General features: G+C 41.0%; 1 protein-coding gene across 10 annotated transcripts in view; it reads right to left on the bottom strand.

The window, feature by feature from the left end:
• The window catches only part of LOC113580623 (zinc finger protein 236), a 39,909-nt gene extending 21,960 nt beyond the window's left edge, over nucleotides 1-17,949 (bottom strand). For 6 of the 10 annotated variants that reach the window (XM_081723452.1, XM_081723445.1, XM_081723449.1 and 3 more), the window contains exons 1-13: nucleotides 17,802-17,949; nucleotides 14,300-14,427; nucleotides 13,966-14,130; nucleotides 13,418-13,596; nucleotides 12,821-12,951; nucleotides 12,167-12,339; nucleotides 10,709-10,837; nucleotides 10,158-10,331; nucleotides 4,784-4,982; nucleotides 4,049-4,321; nucleotides 2,566-2,769; nucleotides 2,192-2,324; nucleotides 995-1,255 (exon numbers count right to left, since the gene is read on the bottom strand). In XM_081723452.1, coding sequence (XP_081579578.1) covers nucleotides 995-1,255; nucleotides 2,192-2,324; nucleotides 2,566-2,769; nucleotides 4,049-4,321; nucleotides 4,784-4,982; nucleotides 10,158-10,331; nucleotides 10,709-10,837; nucleotides 12,167-12,339; nucleotides 12,821-12,951; nucleotides 13,418-13,596; nucleotides 13,966-14,130; nucleotides 14,300-14,427; nucleotides 17,802-17,922 — 2,270 coding nt within the window. In that variant the 5' untranslated portion in view covers nucleotides 17,923-17,949. Of the gene's footprint in view, nucleotides 1-994; nucleotides 1,256-2,191; nucleotides 2,325-2,565; nucleotides 2,770-4,048; nucleotides 4,322-4,783; nucleotides 4,983-10,157; nucleotides 10,332-10,708; nucleotides 10,838-12,166; nucleotides 12,340-12,820; nucleotides 12,952-13,417; nucleotides 13,597-13,965; nucleotides 14,131-14,299; nucleotides 14,428-15,596; nucleotides 16,311-16,346; nucleotides 16,432-17,801 lie in introns of those variants that run through there. The other 4 variants (XM_081723447.1, XM_081723451.1, XM_081723450.1 and 1 more) reach the window with 4 other exon arrangements.
• Between the last annotated feature and the right edge of the window lie 930 nt (nucleotides 17,950-18,879).

An 18,879-nucleotide genomic window follows, 5' to 3' on the forward strand; every position in this document is an offset into this window, starting at 1 on the left:
ATTGAACTCACTGCATACATTGCACCTCGCTTGCTGCACTCTCTCACCTAATGCAGGGTTTCTCTAAGTCTCTAAAATTAATAAGGTTACAGCCAGGGGTAGAGTCCGATCTTATAAAGCCCCCCAGTTATGGTACAGCCTTACAGTTTTAACCCAAGACAGACACACTACCAAATTCTGAATTATTGAATTTTAAATTACTTATTTACTCAAGCTTTTAGTTAGCTTTTGGAGCCTCTGGTCATAATTGTCTTGTAATATGAGATGTATTTCTGTCATCCAGCCACTTCATGCATTCACTCATATTTTTGATGACGATGATAGGTGGAATGCAATGTCAGAGAGCCCTCTGAGGACCCTCTGGTCCCTCAGGACTGTGGTCACCCTCCGTCATCTAGCCAACATTGAACTAGATGACAAAGGATCTAAGAAAATGTCTGGTCCTGTCTGTAGTAGACCTGATGCTGCCAGTAGACAAACAGAAGCAACCAGTGGACGGTCTGATGCTGCCGTGTCAGAAACAGCCCATCCACCCTAGAACCACTCGAGCAACTGAGGCTCCCACAATACAATAACGTACAGACTGGTTACTAGCTGGATTGCCAATGGAGGAGGGGTTCCTTCTTGAGTCTTGGTTCTCCCTAGGTTTATTCCTTAATATAGCAAAGGAGTTTTTCCTTGCCACTGTTGACGCTTGCTCATTAGGGATCTGGACCCACACATTTGTAAAGCTGCTTTGTGAGAATGTGTTGCAAAAAGCACTAAATAAATACATTTGACTTTGAGTCGGTTCACACCTGCTGCACCTTGGCGCAAAGTTCAGCTTTTCTGGACCTTGCGGTCTACCCTGCATGTTGCGTTTTAGCTGAGAAAAATTAAAATAATAAGAATTTAAAAAAATCCCGGCAATTACTATAGGATGTCAAGCACTGTGTGCTTGGACCCTAATTAACTGATTGGTGGTCAGGATGCTGCAGGGTGGGTCTTCACTTACCTATGGGTCTTCATGTGCTTTCTGCAGTTGGGGGAGGATTTGAACGTCTTCTGGCAGTAAGGGCACATGTATGGGCGAATGTCACTGTGTGTGGTCATGTGACGTCGCAGGCTCCCATTGGTGGTGAAAGTGGTGTCACACAAGAGACATTTGTAGGCCTTGAGGCCTGAATGTGTGCGGATATGGGCCTTCAGCACACCAGACGAGGCAAACCCCTTACTGCACTGCACACACTTATATGGCCTCTCGCCAGTGTGAGACCTGAGGAAATGCAAACACACTCAACTGATGTTTGTCACCATGCGGGACAAACACACAAACGTTTGCTACATTGCAAAAGCACAGTGACAATTCCCTTGAAGTAATCCGACCTGAGTTCAACTACACACCAAAAACCTTGTATATCTAAATTTGATGATAAGTTAATTAAGCAGTGTTGGTGTCTGCAGTCTGGGAAGGGTCGAAAGTGCTGGTTTAAAGGTGTTTGTTTTAAGAGGATTAGGTGTGATGTGTCAGTGAGTGTGTCCTGTGGATGTTAAAGCGAACTGGTGTGTGGGTGTGTTTGGGGAGTGGGCAGATGACCAGCATGTGGTCAGACTAACTAACCCCGTTGATGTCTAGCATGGTTCTTGCATAATTGAGGCAGATTTGGAGGATTTTTTTTTCAATTCCCACTGGATACATGGGTGTCTTGTAAATAAAAGATGCCTCTTTTTCCTCTGAAATGAAAATGAAGTGGTAGATGAGCAAATGCACTCCCAAAAAACAAAACAGCAGCCTGGCACAGACAGCAGGGTAGAGAGGCAGCTCATGTTCCCGCTCATTTGGGGACAAAAGGCAGAATCAGAGCTGCTCAGATTGTGCTGTTTTCAGTGCGACGAGACACTGCCACACGCTGTACACTGCATCACCGAGCAGACCCATAGACCTGTCTATAGATGTACCTACTGACCTGGCAAAAAGACCAGGTGTCTGGGTAGATGAATCCACCCACAGAACAGGCCCATGGACCCACTCACAGAAGGGCCCATTGACCTACCCACAAACCCAGAGACCCAACCACAGAACAGACATACAGTCTCAACCAAACAACATTAAAACCACCGGCAGTCTACAAAAAAAAAAAAAAAAAAAAAAAAAAAAAAAAAGTCTAAATATGAAGACAAGGGTGTGTTACAGCTCCTCTGGAAATATTACCTGACATGCTGCTTGAGGTGGCTGGATTTCTTATAGGCTTTGTTGCAGAATGTGCACTTGTACGGACGATCATTCTCCACAATATCCAAGTACTGTTGCAGGGTTGCTCGAGGGTTCTGATTCTGCACCAGTCCTGCAGCAAAAAGGTGAAACTGTCTGGATTAAAACATAGATATCAACGTGGATTACACACAAATAACACACTTCAATATTCAGGCAGCTGAAATGCTGAAAGATGCATTTATGTGTGGTTGCAGATAAAAATGTATGTGAACATGTTATGATAGCGCATAAGTATGTGCTAATTGGCAAATTGCATTATTCTGAAGTGACTGGAAGGTGACAATGTTTGTTCTGTGTACATGTGTTAATACCCAGGTCAGTGATAAGTATTGGCTCTTGTAGTGGGATATCCGGGAGAGGCAGGCTGCTTTTAGATACACGGGTTCTGTGGGGCTTGCGGGGGTATTTATGTTTCTTCTGCTGAATATTTTTGAAATGAGAGGCGATGTGGGTCTTCCTGTGGCCAGACGTCCGGAAGATCTTATCACAATGAGTGCAGGCGAACGGTCGCACTCCTTCAAGAAAATCCATACAAACACATACATACGCGCGTGCACACACACACACGCACACGCGCACACACGCATACTGTTTGTAAATTGTGCTAAAAAGATTCAGTAATAAATACAACACACCTCTTATAATAAATTTCAGATTTTTTTTATGGTGAATGACATTTAATTAACTCCTTCTGAGCACAGCCCTATGCCATTAGACTCTGAGCATTAAAACCTGTTCAATTACCACACTTAGAATTCTAACACCACACTCAGCATCCACATTAAACATATGCCCCCAATTCACTCTCGCCCTAATTGCAAGTTAGTCATTACACAAATCAGTCTGTCTCACACAGCTGTGTGTTAATGATCCAGGTTTCAGAGCTTTTTTGACGTTGTCAGTGTTATTAAACAAATTATGTGAACATGCATGAAAAACAAAGTGAAACAAAATAGCTCTTGATTGTGCCTGATTAGCATAATCAATAGAGCCTGCATGACCAATCAGTGGTGCAGGCTCAATAGGTCCCCTCACTAAAGCCAGCATCTCTTCTATTTCTGTCAAATTCAGAATCAAAGTAATGTGCACTATGTTGAAATATTTCACTTGCTTGCAAACCACTTGTTTGACTGCAAATGGTTAGTTGGCTGATCATTCCTTTTGTCTGATATCTAAAATAATGAATTACATCCACACATATGCAACTGGCCTGCATATAAACAGCAATGTTATACTGTTGTCAAGCATAAAATGCAATTTCCCTTATTTGGAAAACTGGTCATATAGAAAATATAGTGTACAATGAAGCACTGAATATTTTAGAACTGAAACTTCTTTTAGTTCAAACCCGCTTCACTTCACTTCCAGCTTAACAAGGTGCAGAATGAAAAACCTGAAGACTAATCTGGGGCCTGAAAACATCTTTTTCTCTCTCACTTTCCCTCTTATCATTCTTGAGCTCAAACCCTTCCAAAGCAGCGGTGTTGTCATGGTACCTCTGTTCTGGTTTCACTACCATGGTGGGAAAGGCACACACATTGGCTGACCAATAACTGACTGAAACATCCTCCTACCTCAGAAAGCTCTGCATGATCTACCATCTATATACTTGATATTTGAGTGCCTCTGTTTAAAACCATTTTTAATAACACATGCACAGGCGGGAGTGTGGATACGAGTTATGTGTATAAATGTTTGTTTGTATATTTATGTGTATATGTGTATGTGTAAGCATCACTGATGACTGTGGTGTGTATTTGCCAATGCGTGCATGCTTGTGCATGTGTTTCTCACCTGTGTGCAGCCGCACGTGGACTTTCATGCTGCCTGATGTAGAGAAGCACTTCATGCAGTAATGGCACTGGAAGGCCTTGATGCCGGTGTGAATCTTCATGTGTGCTGTCAGAGTGCTCTTCACTGCGAAAGCTCGGAAGCATTGCTTACACTTGTAGGGTTTCTCATGTGTGTGAATACGGATGTGGCGCACCAGGTCGCTGGGCTTCTTGAACTCTTTCGAACAATAGGGGCAGCCATGCCAGCGCACACCTCGCTCCTCTCTAATGGTGCCTGCAGCCCAGCGCCAATCAATACACATACAACAGTAATCAGTGCTAATCAATACACATTTAGCATCAATCAACAGTAATCAATATACATACAGCATAAATCAATGCTAATCAACACACACAGAGCAACAATGAACACAAATCATAATAAATCAATCATTGCTCATAAATACTCATAAATAAATGCAAATCATAGAGCTTCATACATATCAATCAATGCTAATTTATACCCATACAGGAAACAGCCAATCTATACACATACAGCATACGTCAATCATATGTAATTAGGCCTACTACTACAGCACCAATCAAACAATGCTCATCAGTATTAACACAACTACAGTCAGCCCCAGTCAACACTGTGTGCTCAATACAATAATTGATCAGTGCCAAATAATCCTCATCAGTTGCTGGCTGCCAATATAGTAATCAAACATACACAGACCATGTCTGTAGGTCATACCTGGCATTTGCACAGGCTTTTTGAAAATGCTCCTCTTCTCCTTCTTCACCAATTTTTCAGGTCCGGATGGTTTTGGAGTGAGGCTTTCAGCACCTCCTGTAGCTGGGGTAGATACAGCATTGTCAGGCCTAGCTCCAGTGCTGCACTGGGTCTCGGACTGCACTGGAATGGCACTAAGGCCACTGTTCTCCAGGGCTTGCTGTGAACACACACACACACACACACACACACACACACACACACAACCCTTGTTGCTCAATTAAAGTGAAACTTAGTTATCTTCTTAACTCATCTTCTTAACTCTCAAGGTGCCTGTCACTGTAAGATCTTCACCGTTTCCACCGTTTCTGACTAACAGGAAGACAGCCAGTCTGTAAGACAACTAAACTGACAAAGAAGAACAGAGACAGACAGAAGGACAGACAAGTAAAGATGGCTGAGGTGCTAATTGTGTGTTATTAATAAGAAGTCTGAGTTTTGAGGACTGTCTACAGTTGTGTCCAAAACGTTTGAGACTAGCACAAATTATGGTTTTAACCACCAGTGCAGAGCTTGTTCAGGAATGGCAGAAGGCAGGTGTGAGCGCATTTGCATGCACAGTGAGGCAAAGACTTTTGGTTCAACACAGTAAATATTAAGTCTTTTCTTAAACTGGATGTATTTGTCAATAAAAAAAGTTTTTAAAAATCTTATGAAATGCTTATAATTGTACTTCATTATACCATATAAACATCTCAAAAAAACGGATGCAGTAAATTTTGTGAAAACCAAGTCAGTCTCAAAACTTTTGGGCAGGACTGTACACTCTGTACAGGCACCGATATCATGAGGAAATGACAGTTTCATATCATTGTATGATGTGCATTGTCATAGATAACTGTGCTGCATATAACAAAAGCAATCCGAGAAGCCTGATTAAATATAAACTACTGAATTAATTTCTTCTGTGATCTATGAAGCATTACTCCACACTGAGTAATGGCATAAAGTCTTTCAGATGATCTTTTCCAAAAATTCCTAAATTAAACACCAGTTGCAGCTTTCCTTCAGCTAGACTTCTGAAGGACGTCTAACAGACCTGAGATTAATTCAACCTATAATTTAGGCAGATACCTATAATTTAACATTTAATAACACAGTCCAGTCCATAACAATTATGACTGAGTACAACTTGAGCAATGGAGGGTTAAGGGCCTTGCTCAGGGGCCCAACAGCAGCAACTTGGCAGTGGTGGGGCTTGAACCAGCAACCTTCCAATTACAAGTCAAGTAGCTTAACCACTGAGCCACACGGCCTAAATACACTAAATACACTTCAATAATCGCAAATGGAGAATTTATTTATTTATTGTATCATTTATAGTAAACCCAATCTCGCACGAGGAGAACTGCTTGCACCAGAAGTGTGATGATGTGCATCGTGATGGACGATATTGCATTCTGTTTATGAGGTTATCTAATGCAGTTGAATTGTTTGAACACCAGAGGTAGCACTTGACCTATTGTGAAGCTGTTACAACAGCACATTATAAACCAACGTTCCTTGAATTTTTGTAGTATTTTCTTTTAATTGTAAGGGAATAAAAAATCTTGTTTAAATCTCTTTTTTTGGCAAACAAATAAATAAATATGTTTTAAAACATGCTTTCACTTGGTTATTTAATATATGGTCATGTTTGTTTACAGTACACTGCATTTTCAATTTCTTTTAATTGCAGGGGACTAAAGATTATTTTTGTTTAGAAATTTATTCAAGCGAATTGTGCATTGTTTCTATATTTAAGAAATAAACAATGTATTTCCCCCCCAAATTTTGTTTGAAATATTGTGAATTGAACCAAATTATGAGCAGAGTGCATCAATACACCCCTACTAGATACTGACACCAGCAGGTAAATTTAACATAGGGGCAGTCACTCACAGAAGGAGAGGACTGTTGCTGAGGTCAGTGCTATAAGATAACAAACAATACCTGCAAGAAAAGCAGTTACACCTCTTGGACTTTAGAATCTGGTCTATAGTCATTGTTTCCTTTACATAAACATGCACACACATGTTCACACAGATTTTTTTTTTAAACTTGTATGATGGAAGTATATTTAGAGGCAGTTAGCATACAATCTATGCAGTGATCTTCTTCAAACAGGTGCGTAAGGCATGGGTCCAGATCTTAAGCAAGTTTTGAGCAGCCAGACAGTGGTAGAGACTGAATTATGCTGCTTAGACACTAATTATGCCTAAAAATGTAAGTTTTTGTTCAATGGAGAAATTAACTATTCCAAAGTCTGTGCACAGTCAATTCATTAATTCAAATGATTTACCTAATTTTTAATGCTGAGCCACATCATGGCTCTCTTAGCAATATACACCAAGTTAGATTTCTTAAGCTCTTTTGCATAAGTTCTTTTTGAATTGCTATAATTTAAACATAATTTCACTCCTTTTATGAGTTTCTTATGATAAATAAAGTCTTTAACTACCTTGGTTTAGAGGACATTTTTAGATACAAAACACCCCATAGGCACACACACACACACACACACACACACACACACACACACACACACACACACACACACTCACTGATACACATTTCATGTTTTGTAAGCTGAAGATTCTATACAAGGGGAGTTTTTATTACTGGGTTATTACTACTACCACGATCAAATACCAATATTACAAGTCAAGGGAAAGCTATTGCCATTAAGATATTAATTACACACTATTACCATTATTGCCACTCCAGCAGACATTATTACCATTCACAGAAAAACTATTATCATCATCATTATTTCCACTCACGAAGAAGCTATTACCATTCACAGAGAGGCAATACTACCATTACTACTCAAGGAGAGGCTACAATCACTATTACCACTATCGATACATAGAAACTATGATCCCTACGCAATGAGAAGCCATTACTACTTTGCCACTCAAGGCAAAGTACTATTTGTATAAAAAGTACACACAAATCGTTATTACAACTATTACTACTCAAGCAGAGGCTATTAGGTATTACATATGTAACTGGGTGATAAAAAACGAAGTGTGCGTGAACCAGAACATGGGTGTGGCGATAGGTGTTGAGAACGCAAATGCGTGATGTCATCATTCCTCATGATGTTGGAAGCTTGATAGAAGGTGGAAAAATAGAATTGATGTTTGCACTAGAAGTGTTATCAGAAGTCATCCTGGTTGGATGTTAATAGAAAGAGGTAATAAAATTTGAATTATGTGTATGCAAAATGGTAAAGAACCTCAGTATATGTAGATATTTGTATAGATGGTATATTGATGGAAAATATGACTGATGGAAAAATGCATAGAGTACTTCACATGTGGTTCACCACATTGTAGGTTTGTGGGGTACAGAGAGATTCTGCTTGAGTCAGCAAGAGAAAGGATTCCTAGCGCAAAGGGTGTGAGCAGAGGTGGGTATGTGAACATTTTTGTTTGTGGTAGGGTATAAATGTGTCCAGGAGAGTATAATTATTGTGTGTTTCAAACTCCAACAGGTTGGCACAACCCTATTATCCCGTGTGCGTTTATGGCAGCATTTTGGCCCACGTATGCCGATTGTTCCATGTTATCATATGGTATCGTGCTACGTTGGGTACTGGGAGTACATAGCTAGGGGGATAGAGTTCCATTGTGGAGAAGTTACATTCTATTCTGTGTTTTGAGTGGATTAGACTATTTAGGACCATGTCGGACAGAGAGAGGGAGATATTGCATTGGGGTTTCACAGGTTGGATGCGATTACTGTAGAGTAGCACCGTGCGCAGGCAGCTGAGTGAGAGCTACCTCAGATGCGAGTGATGCCAATATGGAGTGTCGGTGATAACACAGTACTAGGGATATTTTTATTTTGTTTACGGGTTCCTGACTTAAGATCACCAGAGAGGTGACTGCTTCATTTTTGATGTCCAGGTTTATGAATCCCCTGTAATAGACTGACACGATTTGTTTTCTTCTCTCATGTTTTTTTTTCCTTCTTATAATCTTATTCAAAATCCCAGTCAGTGGGATCTGTTGGAACAAAGCCCCGAAAGTGTTCGTAAGCCGTCAGTGTGGTTTCTTTCCCTGGCGACTACATATATTAGAACTCACATTGAAATTATTACTACTACTACAACCATCCAAGTTTAAACGATTACCATTATTACTGCTCAAGTGTAAGGTATGATCTTATTACCAATCAAGGGTAATTACCACTAATACCACTCAGTGAAATGCTATTACCACTATTACCACTCAAATAGAATCTATTACCACTATTATCTCACAAGAATATGTTATCACTATTACAGCCTAAGTAGAAGCTATTACCACTACTACCACTCAAGTACCTATTGTTTATATCAATGGGAAAGAGTAAAACACATCGTCAATGCAGTCACACTGACACAACAGTCACAGTGTCAATGCAAAATTTATTGTGATTATTTGCAGCAGGTGAAAAAATCATTATGTTCACAGGGGGTGGGGCAGTGGGGTCTTCGCTTCAACAAACACTTGACAAATCACTGCCTTTTTTTTGCCTTTTCAAAACCTGACTTTGAAAAATTTTGACATGACAATGAGCCTCCATGCACTGACAACAAAGAGTGGGTGCAAAAGGCTCTGTGTGTGTGTGTGTGCGCGTGTGTGTGTGCGTGTGCGAGTGTGTGTGTGTGTGAGAAACCAGTGGAATGAACACAGGCAAATAATCAGGTCCTCAACACTCACCTCACATCTTGTACTCTGAATAGTTGGGGAAAGAACAACATGTGCACAGTCTTGAATCCAGCTGTGCTACATTTTCAACCATCTGCCAACCACACCTGTTTGCCAGCAACACAAATCAAATCAAATGCCCACTGAGGCATGTAGATGCTAATCCAAGCTACATATTGTAATTTTGTGTTACTTATAACAACAGAAACAGGAGTAGTGATGTGCGTTTCATTATTACATACTGACACCAAATCAATGAAGTTTCATTCTTTAAAGTGAACACTTGAAGCAATTCTGCACACTCTGTAAATGTTCAGATCATTAAATGTCAGTTGTAGATCTCCAAGGGACAGTGTTTCTCTGTCTGCAGTAGCCATGAAGTAGCAAGACACTTTCCTATCTCCTCCCCAGCTGATTCAGAAGTGAGGGCACACAACCTGATTGGGAGCATGGCTCAGTGAGCACTCCCTGGCCCTGCTACTCTGCTCATGGGAGCACAAGCACTGCTCAAATCTCTCTCATCCACCCTGCTGTACACAGCTAAAATCTTATTCAAACCACAGGACTTCTCAGGGAATTAATGGCACCATTGTTTTTTACAGAAGTCTCATTATATTGTCAGGCAAAATATGAGTCCATCTTGAAGTTCAGCTCACCTGCAAGATGTCCTGGTTGATGGCTGCATCCATGGTGATAGCAGGTCCAGGGGGTGGGGCCTGGGTGCTGTCGCCTGTTACCTGTTCTGACAGTTCCAGCAGCTGTTGGATCACATCAGTCACACCCTCTGGACCCTCTACCACACCCCCAACCTGACCTGGTTCCACCTCCTCCTGCAAAAAACATAAGAGATATTAATGATACAAGTGTCACTTAGAGTATTTTTTAGATATAGACCAACAATAACATGCTACTGGCACACGTTTATGTAATGTTGCTTTAAACCATGCGCTCTAATTTACCAATGTAAAACTAATGTTTAACAGATATGGTGGTATATGTCATATTGGCTGTATCAGCATGAAGTCTACCATCTGGAGTCATTGGGAAACACCAATGTAAAGATTTAAAAGGCCCTTTCACCACCAACTGATATAATAACTCAATTGTCCAATTGTCTGTAGACCTTTAAGCAGCCATTGTGTGTGGTCTAGTGAGGGGTAGTTGTGTGAGTGTCTGTATTCTCAGGCAGGAGAAGGCGGGAGTCCACCTGGGTGCTGGCTGGCTCGTCTACCTCCATCACTGATATGTGCATCCTGCTGATGTGAGCATTAAGACTCCCCAGCTTCTTATATACACAACTGCAGTCCATGCACGGGTACACTGGAACCCCTGCAGTCTAGAGACGCAGAGCGAGGGAGAGAGTAAGAAAGGGAGAAAAAGAGAAGAGCACTAAAAATACATAAGATGAATGAAAAGTGGTTGCATTTAAATCACTCAGTTAAATGTATTTTGGCAAGCAGGTATTTTCCACTTAAGATGTACGTAATCAGAAAAAGGTTAAAAGGCAATTTAACATGGTAATTGGCCTAGGGTGCTTCAGTTAAGTTTTTGGCTAGGATTATGATTCAGTCTATGCACTTTGCTCTATATCAGCTTTCTATAATTTGTTTATAAGAACCATTTTTATAACACAATGTGACATTTATAGGAAGATCAAGATTCTTGTTTCAAATGTTCATGGACAGATCACCACCACCACTGGCCAACATATCTGTAACGTTCAATTTGTTACAATTCCTTACCAACAATAAAACCTCAACACTGACACCTTAATTCATGTTTGTAAAATAAGCAGCAATGACAACTGTGACTAATCTGGGTAACAAGGGAACATGAGATAACATCACTGCTTCATGTAGCATTATAATCTAGAAAGCAGACAGTGGGATATTAAACCACCTGTCCTGGTTCTCTCTCTCAGGTACTCTCAGAACAGTATACTCCCGCTCTTACTCCACAAACAAAGGAAGAGAACCCTATGACCTATCCACTCCATTAGCTGCTTGTATAGCTAGCGGGGCTCGTCATCTGAAAGCAGAGGTACGCGTTAGAGCCTCCGGCGGTGGCATTAGCGATGACCTATGACCTCAGCATGGCCATGCCAGTGGCTCTCAGCCTGGTCCCTCAGCCATCATTACAAGCATACAGCTGCGTCCCTGTTTGTCTCTACACACTCATGCTCATAGGGTTTTGTGCACCTGCAGCCAGGCCATCTTACTAACAAAAGAATACCAAATGAAATATAGAAAAAGAAAAAGACAAAGAGGGAGAGAGAAAAGGGCTGAGGAGAGACAACCAGAGAGAGGGAGAGAGTGCAAGAACAAGGGGAGAAGAAGAAGAGATGCAGACAGAGAAAGAGAAAATCAGAGAGATCAATTATTGTCAGCTGATTCCTCTTGATTCTTCTGCAGTTCGAATGATTCATGTTATGCATACTGCCTCCAAGTAGCACCTCTGCTCTACTGCCTCACAATACTGCACAACATAAGACAATCCAAATGGATATGTGTGTGTGTGTGTGTGTGTGTGTGTGTGTGTGTGCATGCGTATGTGTGCACGTATGTGTGTGCGTGTGTGCACATGCACGAAAAAGAATCACCCACATGGAGAATTAAAAACCATGAGATTAATGTGCAAGTAGGAGTTGCCTTCAGGGTGGGACTACCTCAGAATGCACTCTTTGGATGTGCGAGTGCAGGTTTCCTTTCTGAGAGAAGGAGGCTGGGCAGAGCAGGCAGAGGTGGGGCTTCTCGCCAGTGTGCCGCACCATGTGTGTCTGGAGCACCACCTTCTGGTTGAATGCTTTTCCACAGTGGGTGCATTTAAATGGCCGCTCCCCTTCACACACACACAAAGGGAGAGAAACACGCTAGGTAAAGCACGCTTATATTTCAATTACACCGATCTACTGTCAAAAAATATTGGTCTTAACTTGGCTAAAAATAGCCATGCTAAAAACTGCCTAGATTCAAAACATCTTTTTTAGTTGGTAGTAATTTTGAGAGATAAGAAAATGAAAAAAGGGTATGCTTACACATACCTAAACAGTCAGAACAGAACAGCATTAAAAAATTAAAGTATGCTTGTATAGAGTTTAAAACTGTTCAAATGGTGGTTTAAGACAAACAAAAATGGCTCATTTCATTTATAGAGCCTTTGAGGAGTAGATGGGCCGAGGGGCCACCTGGCGGTCATCAGTTTCACTGCAACCAAAACCCCTGTCTGCCCTCCTCGCTCGCTGCACTTGGTTTAACAAGGAACAAAGAACAGAATCTCAGCCTTGTCTAGTAGAGTATTCTGTGCACGCATGTCTTCCTACCTGTGTGAATGCGTATGTGTCGGACAAGCTGACTGGGTTTTTTAAACGTCTTTCCACAGTGATGGCAGGTGTTTGTGAAGCCACTCCGATCGATGTTCTTTTTGTAGTTTCTGGTGCTGGTCATGATGGGTCTGGAGTAAAAGGTAAAAAACCCAACACAGATAGGTCACGAGCAGTAAACAGAACCTGTGAGGTGCTTTGTACCTGTGTTGTCAATATTCAAATCACAGTATACAGTATCTGCAGTTTACACTGTAATGCTCATTTATAACATCTGCAGCCCTTGATCTGACAACACTCTTCTATGGACACCTAAATTAATGTACTAAAATTAATAGACAAGAAAATACTTAAAATGTACTAAAAAAATATTTATTCAAATGAACCAAAACTGATAAATCATAGTGGCACAATGACAGCTAGCTAAATAGACAGGCAGACAGTTAAACATATATGATGATAGTCTGTAATCTCCCAATATGAAATCACAACAGGTGAACAGCAGCAATTTACAATACTCTAAAACCAAGGAGTTGGAGGAGTGCACAAATCCTTAAGATGCAGTCCAATGTCCATTGTCCAGTCTTTTTCACATACCTCATCTTCACATGGGTCTTCATGTGCTCTTTCAGCTGGTTCACTGCCTTAAACTCTTTGCTGCAGGTCCGACAAGTGTACACTTTGGTTCCGGAGAGTTCTTTCCGATGTTCCTCCAGGTGCAGGGAAAGCTGGCTTTGAAGGATAAACTCATCACCACACTCTGAGCACAGGAAGTTCTGAGAGTCAGCAGCAGAAACAGGAACAGAGGGAAAAGATTAAAAGTTTGAAACACAAAGAGCAGATTAAAAAAAAAAGGTTAGGTATGAATACAAGAAGTATTCTGCACTACTGCAACAGCATCACTCTGCAACAAATAAAACACCAATTATATTAAAGGATTCTGTATGTAGTCATCTAATCTCTTAATTCTATGGAGAATTTCTTCTGGTAATTCTGGATTAGAGATTAGTCACAAAGGAAAAGTGTTCATTTTAAGACTGAAGTGAAATTAGGATGTCACATCAGCCTAAAACTAACTGGACAGTTTCTCAGTCTCTGAACTGATTCAAATTGCTGGAGATAGTTGGCCCAGGGGAAAAACTAACCTCCTCCTTCTCGTGCACCATAATGTGGGATTTGAGGCTGGCCACTCTGGAGAATTTCTTATCACACACGGGGCATGTGGGGTCAGCAGTGCCATGTGTGGACTTGTGGAGCCTGAGGTTAAATTCCACATTGAAGGACTGGGGGCACTGGTCACAGCGGTGAGGCTAGAACCAGGAAGAGGAGAAAGAGACACAACCCCAATCAACACATCAGATTTAGGAAAAACCACATATTTTTGGCCTTCACATATTTTTGCCCCTTTTCTTTCCCTGACTCTTCATCACTTTTAAATGATTCAACCGTAGGTCATTGCCTGAGAGGTGCTACACGTACCTTGTCATTGGCCTCATGGTCACGGAGGTGTCTCTGAAGCTGGGTCTCCGTGCTGTAACTCTGGGAACAGATGCTGCATCTGTTCTCCACGTCACCAAAGCTCTCTGCCTTTAGCTCTTGACCTCTGTCTGTGGAGATACAAAAGCACGAACAGGACAAGTGAAAGCTGGATAGAAAGCTTGTGCAGCTCAGGAAACAGGCAAGCCATTCACTTTTTTACAGAAACAACTTTAATGTTACTTTGAAAGAGCGAAAGAGTGTAGCTCAGCTGGGGTATTCTGCGAAAGAGTGTAGCTCAGCTGGGGTATTCTGAGTGAAGAGGCCGGAAAGTTTTTTTACTAGGTGATTGTGGAAAAGACCATGCAGTCAACAGCAACTAGTCTGAAATGTATCAAAGTTGTCAAGACAGTTATAGCCTATAGCCTGTGTTTCAGACTAGTGACATAAAGCTTGCTGTCTGGACAGCAGAGTCCCTTACAGTCTTCAAACACGCATCTATTTGTGGAATATTTAAATGATATTTACAGCATTGAGCTGGCACTTTTATCCAAAGCAACTTACAATTATGACTGAGTACAACTAGAGCACCTGAGAGTTAAGGGCCTTACTTACAGGCCCACCAGTGGCAACTTGGCAGTAGTGGGGCTTGAACTAGCAACCTTCTGATTACTAGTCAAGTGCCTTAACCACTTAGCCACCACTGCCCCAACAACTATTGACCCTGCTCCTATACTACTTATTGTAGGCTATGGCTTATTGCACTAATGTGGAATGTTCTTTTGTTGACTAACAAACTCTAGTACTTATTTTTTATTGCACTTATTGTTGTCTGAGAAGGATCTTATGCATTTCGCACTTCTAGGCATCAGCATCGATCCCTGCATTTCAACAGTATTCTAGTTCATTGGTATATTGAACTCTACTTTACTGGCTAGGGTATAAATGACAAAGCACTATTGTAAGTCACTCTGGATAAATGTAATGCAGGGGTGCCCATGTCTGGAGAGACCCTGCAGAACTTAGTCCCAATCGTTATTAACACAACTGCCCCAGTTTATTAAGGCCTTCAATAGCACATACATATTGTGGCCAACCCCAGCCAGCTGTATTAAATTAAGGTTGGAACTATTGACTGCAGGATATCTCTTGGACCAGACCTGACTGACCTATGCTGAGTCCACACATGATCTTAGACCCAATTTTCCTGTTGCAGACAAATTCTTGGGATCTGTGACATAAAATTGTTAGCCATTTCTCCCTAAATAATCCTTCCTTCCATTGCCCTTTTCACCCTCACCTATAATGTAAATGTGCAATATAGCCAATAGCTCCGGCTCCATCCTGACAAAGACACAAAATATATTGTAGTTTTTGTGTGCAATTTAATGAAAGAGAGAGATTGGGGATCAGGCAAGAAAGATATCTCCATATGAAAAAAAGAAATGTAGCATAGATGTACTCAAGGTTTTTCTCTGAGGTCCCCTTGAAAGTTTATATAAAATGTCATGTAGTGTGAGAAGTATAATATTTTGAAATATTTTGAAAGTTTGTAGTGCTCACAAGGGTGCTGGGATTTTTGGCCCCAATGAAAAAAATGCCTAATGTTCTCGGGCCCCAGTCAATGACTACTGTAGAATAACCCCATTCTAAACTTCATAAAACTGTGCACCATTTTGTTAAAAAAAAAAAAAAAGTGTGAAGTACACGTATAACATGAGCTGTTCTATAGAGGCTATGTCTTTACTGAGCTTACTACATATTAAGTGACTCAGTGAGCCCAGTGGAAAGCAGGCTCATACAGGTAACTCATTAATCAACTTGGTGTACACAAAATATTAATCCTGTCTGAACACTGAAGCTCTTTTTTAACAAATAAAATGTTTCAATGGTAACAAAAATATAACCGTAAACAACTATATGTAGTCTTTGGTGTAAATTCATGTCAATAAGTCTAGATTTCCACCTCCTTCCCACTTTTAAGAAAGGGGGTGTTTGAGCTTGTGTCAAATACTTATATTTAGTCAATATAAACCAACCCTATGGTTACCTCTAAACATCTTGACAAAGTCAACAGGTGTGTAGCTTCTTGGGCATGACCAAACTAAACCCGTTTTTTTTAAGTGTGTTACCCTCACTGTGGAAATCTACAACCTACATTTCATAAAATGCAGATAATTAAAGGAGGTCATGGAATTACAAAAACACAACAGCTCTTACATTTATTAAATTTATACCCCAGTCAGTTGACGTGTATAGAATCTTTAATTGCTTGTTTATGACTTTAGTATAAACAAATAAAATTCGAACTCGTTGTGAATCTAAATTTATGTTCAGTTCTTAATGCAAAGAAAAATAGGAACTAAAGGTTTGTTAAATGTATTCAGACACTAACCAATACCAAAACATCGAGGAAAAACTTCCAGCACTACAGCGCTTTGACTCAGACCCACAGCTCTGATGCAGTTTGCCTTGCTTTGACAAACTTGATTCAAAACAAAGCCTCAACATTTTGCTCAACATATTTCGGGTGTGATCAGAGAAAACATTAGTGTTAACTTTTGGGGAATACTGTGGTACCACAACTCATTACATCTTAAGGAAACAGATAACCAGCATTGTAGAGGGTGGCATTGCCAATCATTTAGCTAGGTAAGCGATTTAGTAAGTTAGCTAATACATTAGCTAGCAACAAACCATTATTGAGTAGTCACAGTAGCTAGCCAGAATTATTTAAAAACAATACGTGGTACATATGCCCCGAACACGAACTAATTTTACGTTACTTATTTTAGCTAGCTAATAATCCTATCACAAGCTTGAGGCTTCCTGTTTTCTCTGTGGCTATCTTTACTATCCAACATGCTAATATAAGTTAGCCAACAAATTAGCATAGCTAAGATAACCCGTGATCACGGAGTAGACCAACTGAGGGCATATTAGATAGCCAGTTAACCTAGCGACCATCCTTGTGCCTAACAAAGAAAATACACAGGTAGCTAGGAAACTTAGCTACCTTAGCCAGCTAGATAGTAAACAAGATTGGAGCCCAAAACTTCAACTTAGCAAGCTTAGCGGCGCAGCTAGCTACGGTCAACCATAAGTGCACCTTAAAAAAAATAGTCTAATATTAGCTTTGCGTTAGCGTCAGGAGTGTCTGTACAAGCATGGCTAGCTTCGACATAAAAACAGTTCTACTCTATACAAGCGAGGCGGTGCTACGTAAACTAACTAGGACCTTGGACGCGATGTTATCCATACTTAGTTACCGATCGAAATGAATGTGAATGTGTACAGCCACCGGAATGTTATTAATATCATTCCGCCTCAATCACTCCTTTTGCAGCACAAAGAAATGGACACCGCAATACTATATCCGGGGACTATATACACAATCTTCAAGTGCATTTATCTCTGCTTCTGCTACATTTTGTCGTACAGCACGGGTATTTTGAAATGGCTATTACTCTGTGTTTTTTATCTGTGACTTTAGAATTTACTTTACCTATTTCGCTGGTAGTCTTATCCCTCTGTTTGCGAGGCCGGCCCCGCGGCATAGTTCCAGGTTTCAGGGAGGGTGTACTGTGAACGATTTGGCTTTCAAAATGGCGGCCGTAGTTCGTCATGAGCACAATGTGAATAAGACAGGTTATGTAGTTTTGGGGCAGTGAACTACGGAAAATACAACGTTTAAGCGAGAAAAGTTGTAGTGCTAATTTTCTATATCATTAATCTGCTGTATCACAGAAGTAGAACCAAAAAATGCTATTTCTACTCAAAACAGCTCTTTTGTTTAAGGCTATAAACACAGCAATGACACTGAAATGGGGGGGGGTATCTAAAATGACAAACACACATGAAGAAATGATCTTTATCGCTAAGCAAACTAAGAAAAAGACTGGTTAGACCAAACACACCACACAAAATTTCACTGTGTATCTATTTAGTATAATAATATTAAATACATTTAATTTTTAAGCTAAATGTGGACTGTGGAGAGTAGCACCGCATCTTGGAAACCATTTTCCTCTCTTCTTGCCTCTTTGCCTGCAGCCCAAGTTTGTGAAGGACATCACACAGCTCCACTCTCAAGGGTCGACCCCAGTGACCCAGGCAGCTTTAAGGCATGTGGTTGCTTGCTGCTCATGCTGTGCCCACTTTGCAGCTGAAACGTTGACCTGTCCACAGATTGGCTAGCTGCAGGTGCACCTAGTCTGCGCTTGGGGTTGTACTGCTGAAGCAACAGCAGCCCCTGTCCTGGCAAATTTTCTCTTTCATGAGGGTTTTTATGGGACTAGCCAGTCTGTATTGACCATGACAGTCTGCCACCCTGCCTGGACACATAACACTATCTCACCAAGGCACTCCTTCACCATGCAGGGGTCCCCCATGGTGACTGGAGCTTAGGGCAACGTCCTTTCCTGCAGCATGTGTTAAACAGCCAAACTTGCAAGCGATACTGTTGTACTGAGCTCATGGCCAAAGATCAAAGTGAGCCCAGATGACTCCTGCATAATGGAGCAGCATGCCAGCAAGATCAGGGGTAGGTGGTGGTCCCTGCCATGCTGGTGCTGGGCAGTAAA

This window comes from Electrophorus electricus, chromosome 11, assembly GCF_041902795.1.
Source record: "Electrophorus electricus isolate QZ-2024a chromosome 11, ASM4190279v1, whole genome shotgun sequence".
In the NCBI taxonomy this organism is placed as follows: Eukaryota; Metazoa; Chordata; class Actinopteri; order Gymnotiformes; family Gymnotidae; genus Electrophorus; species Electrophorus electricus.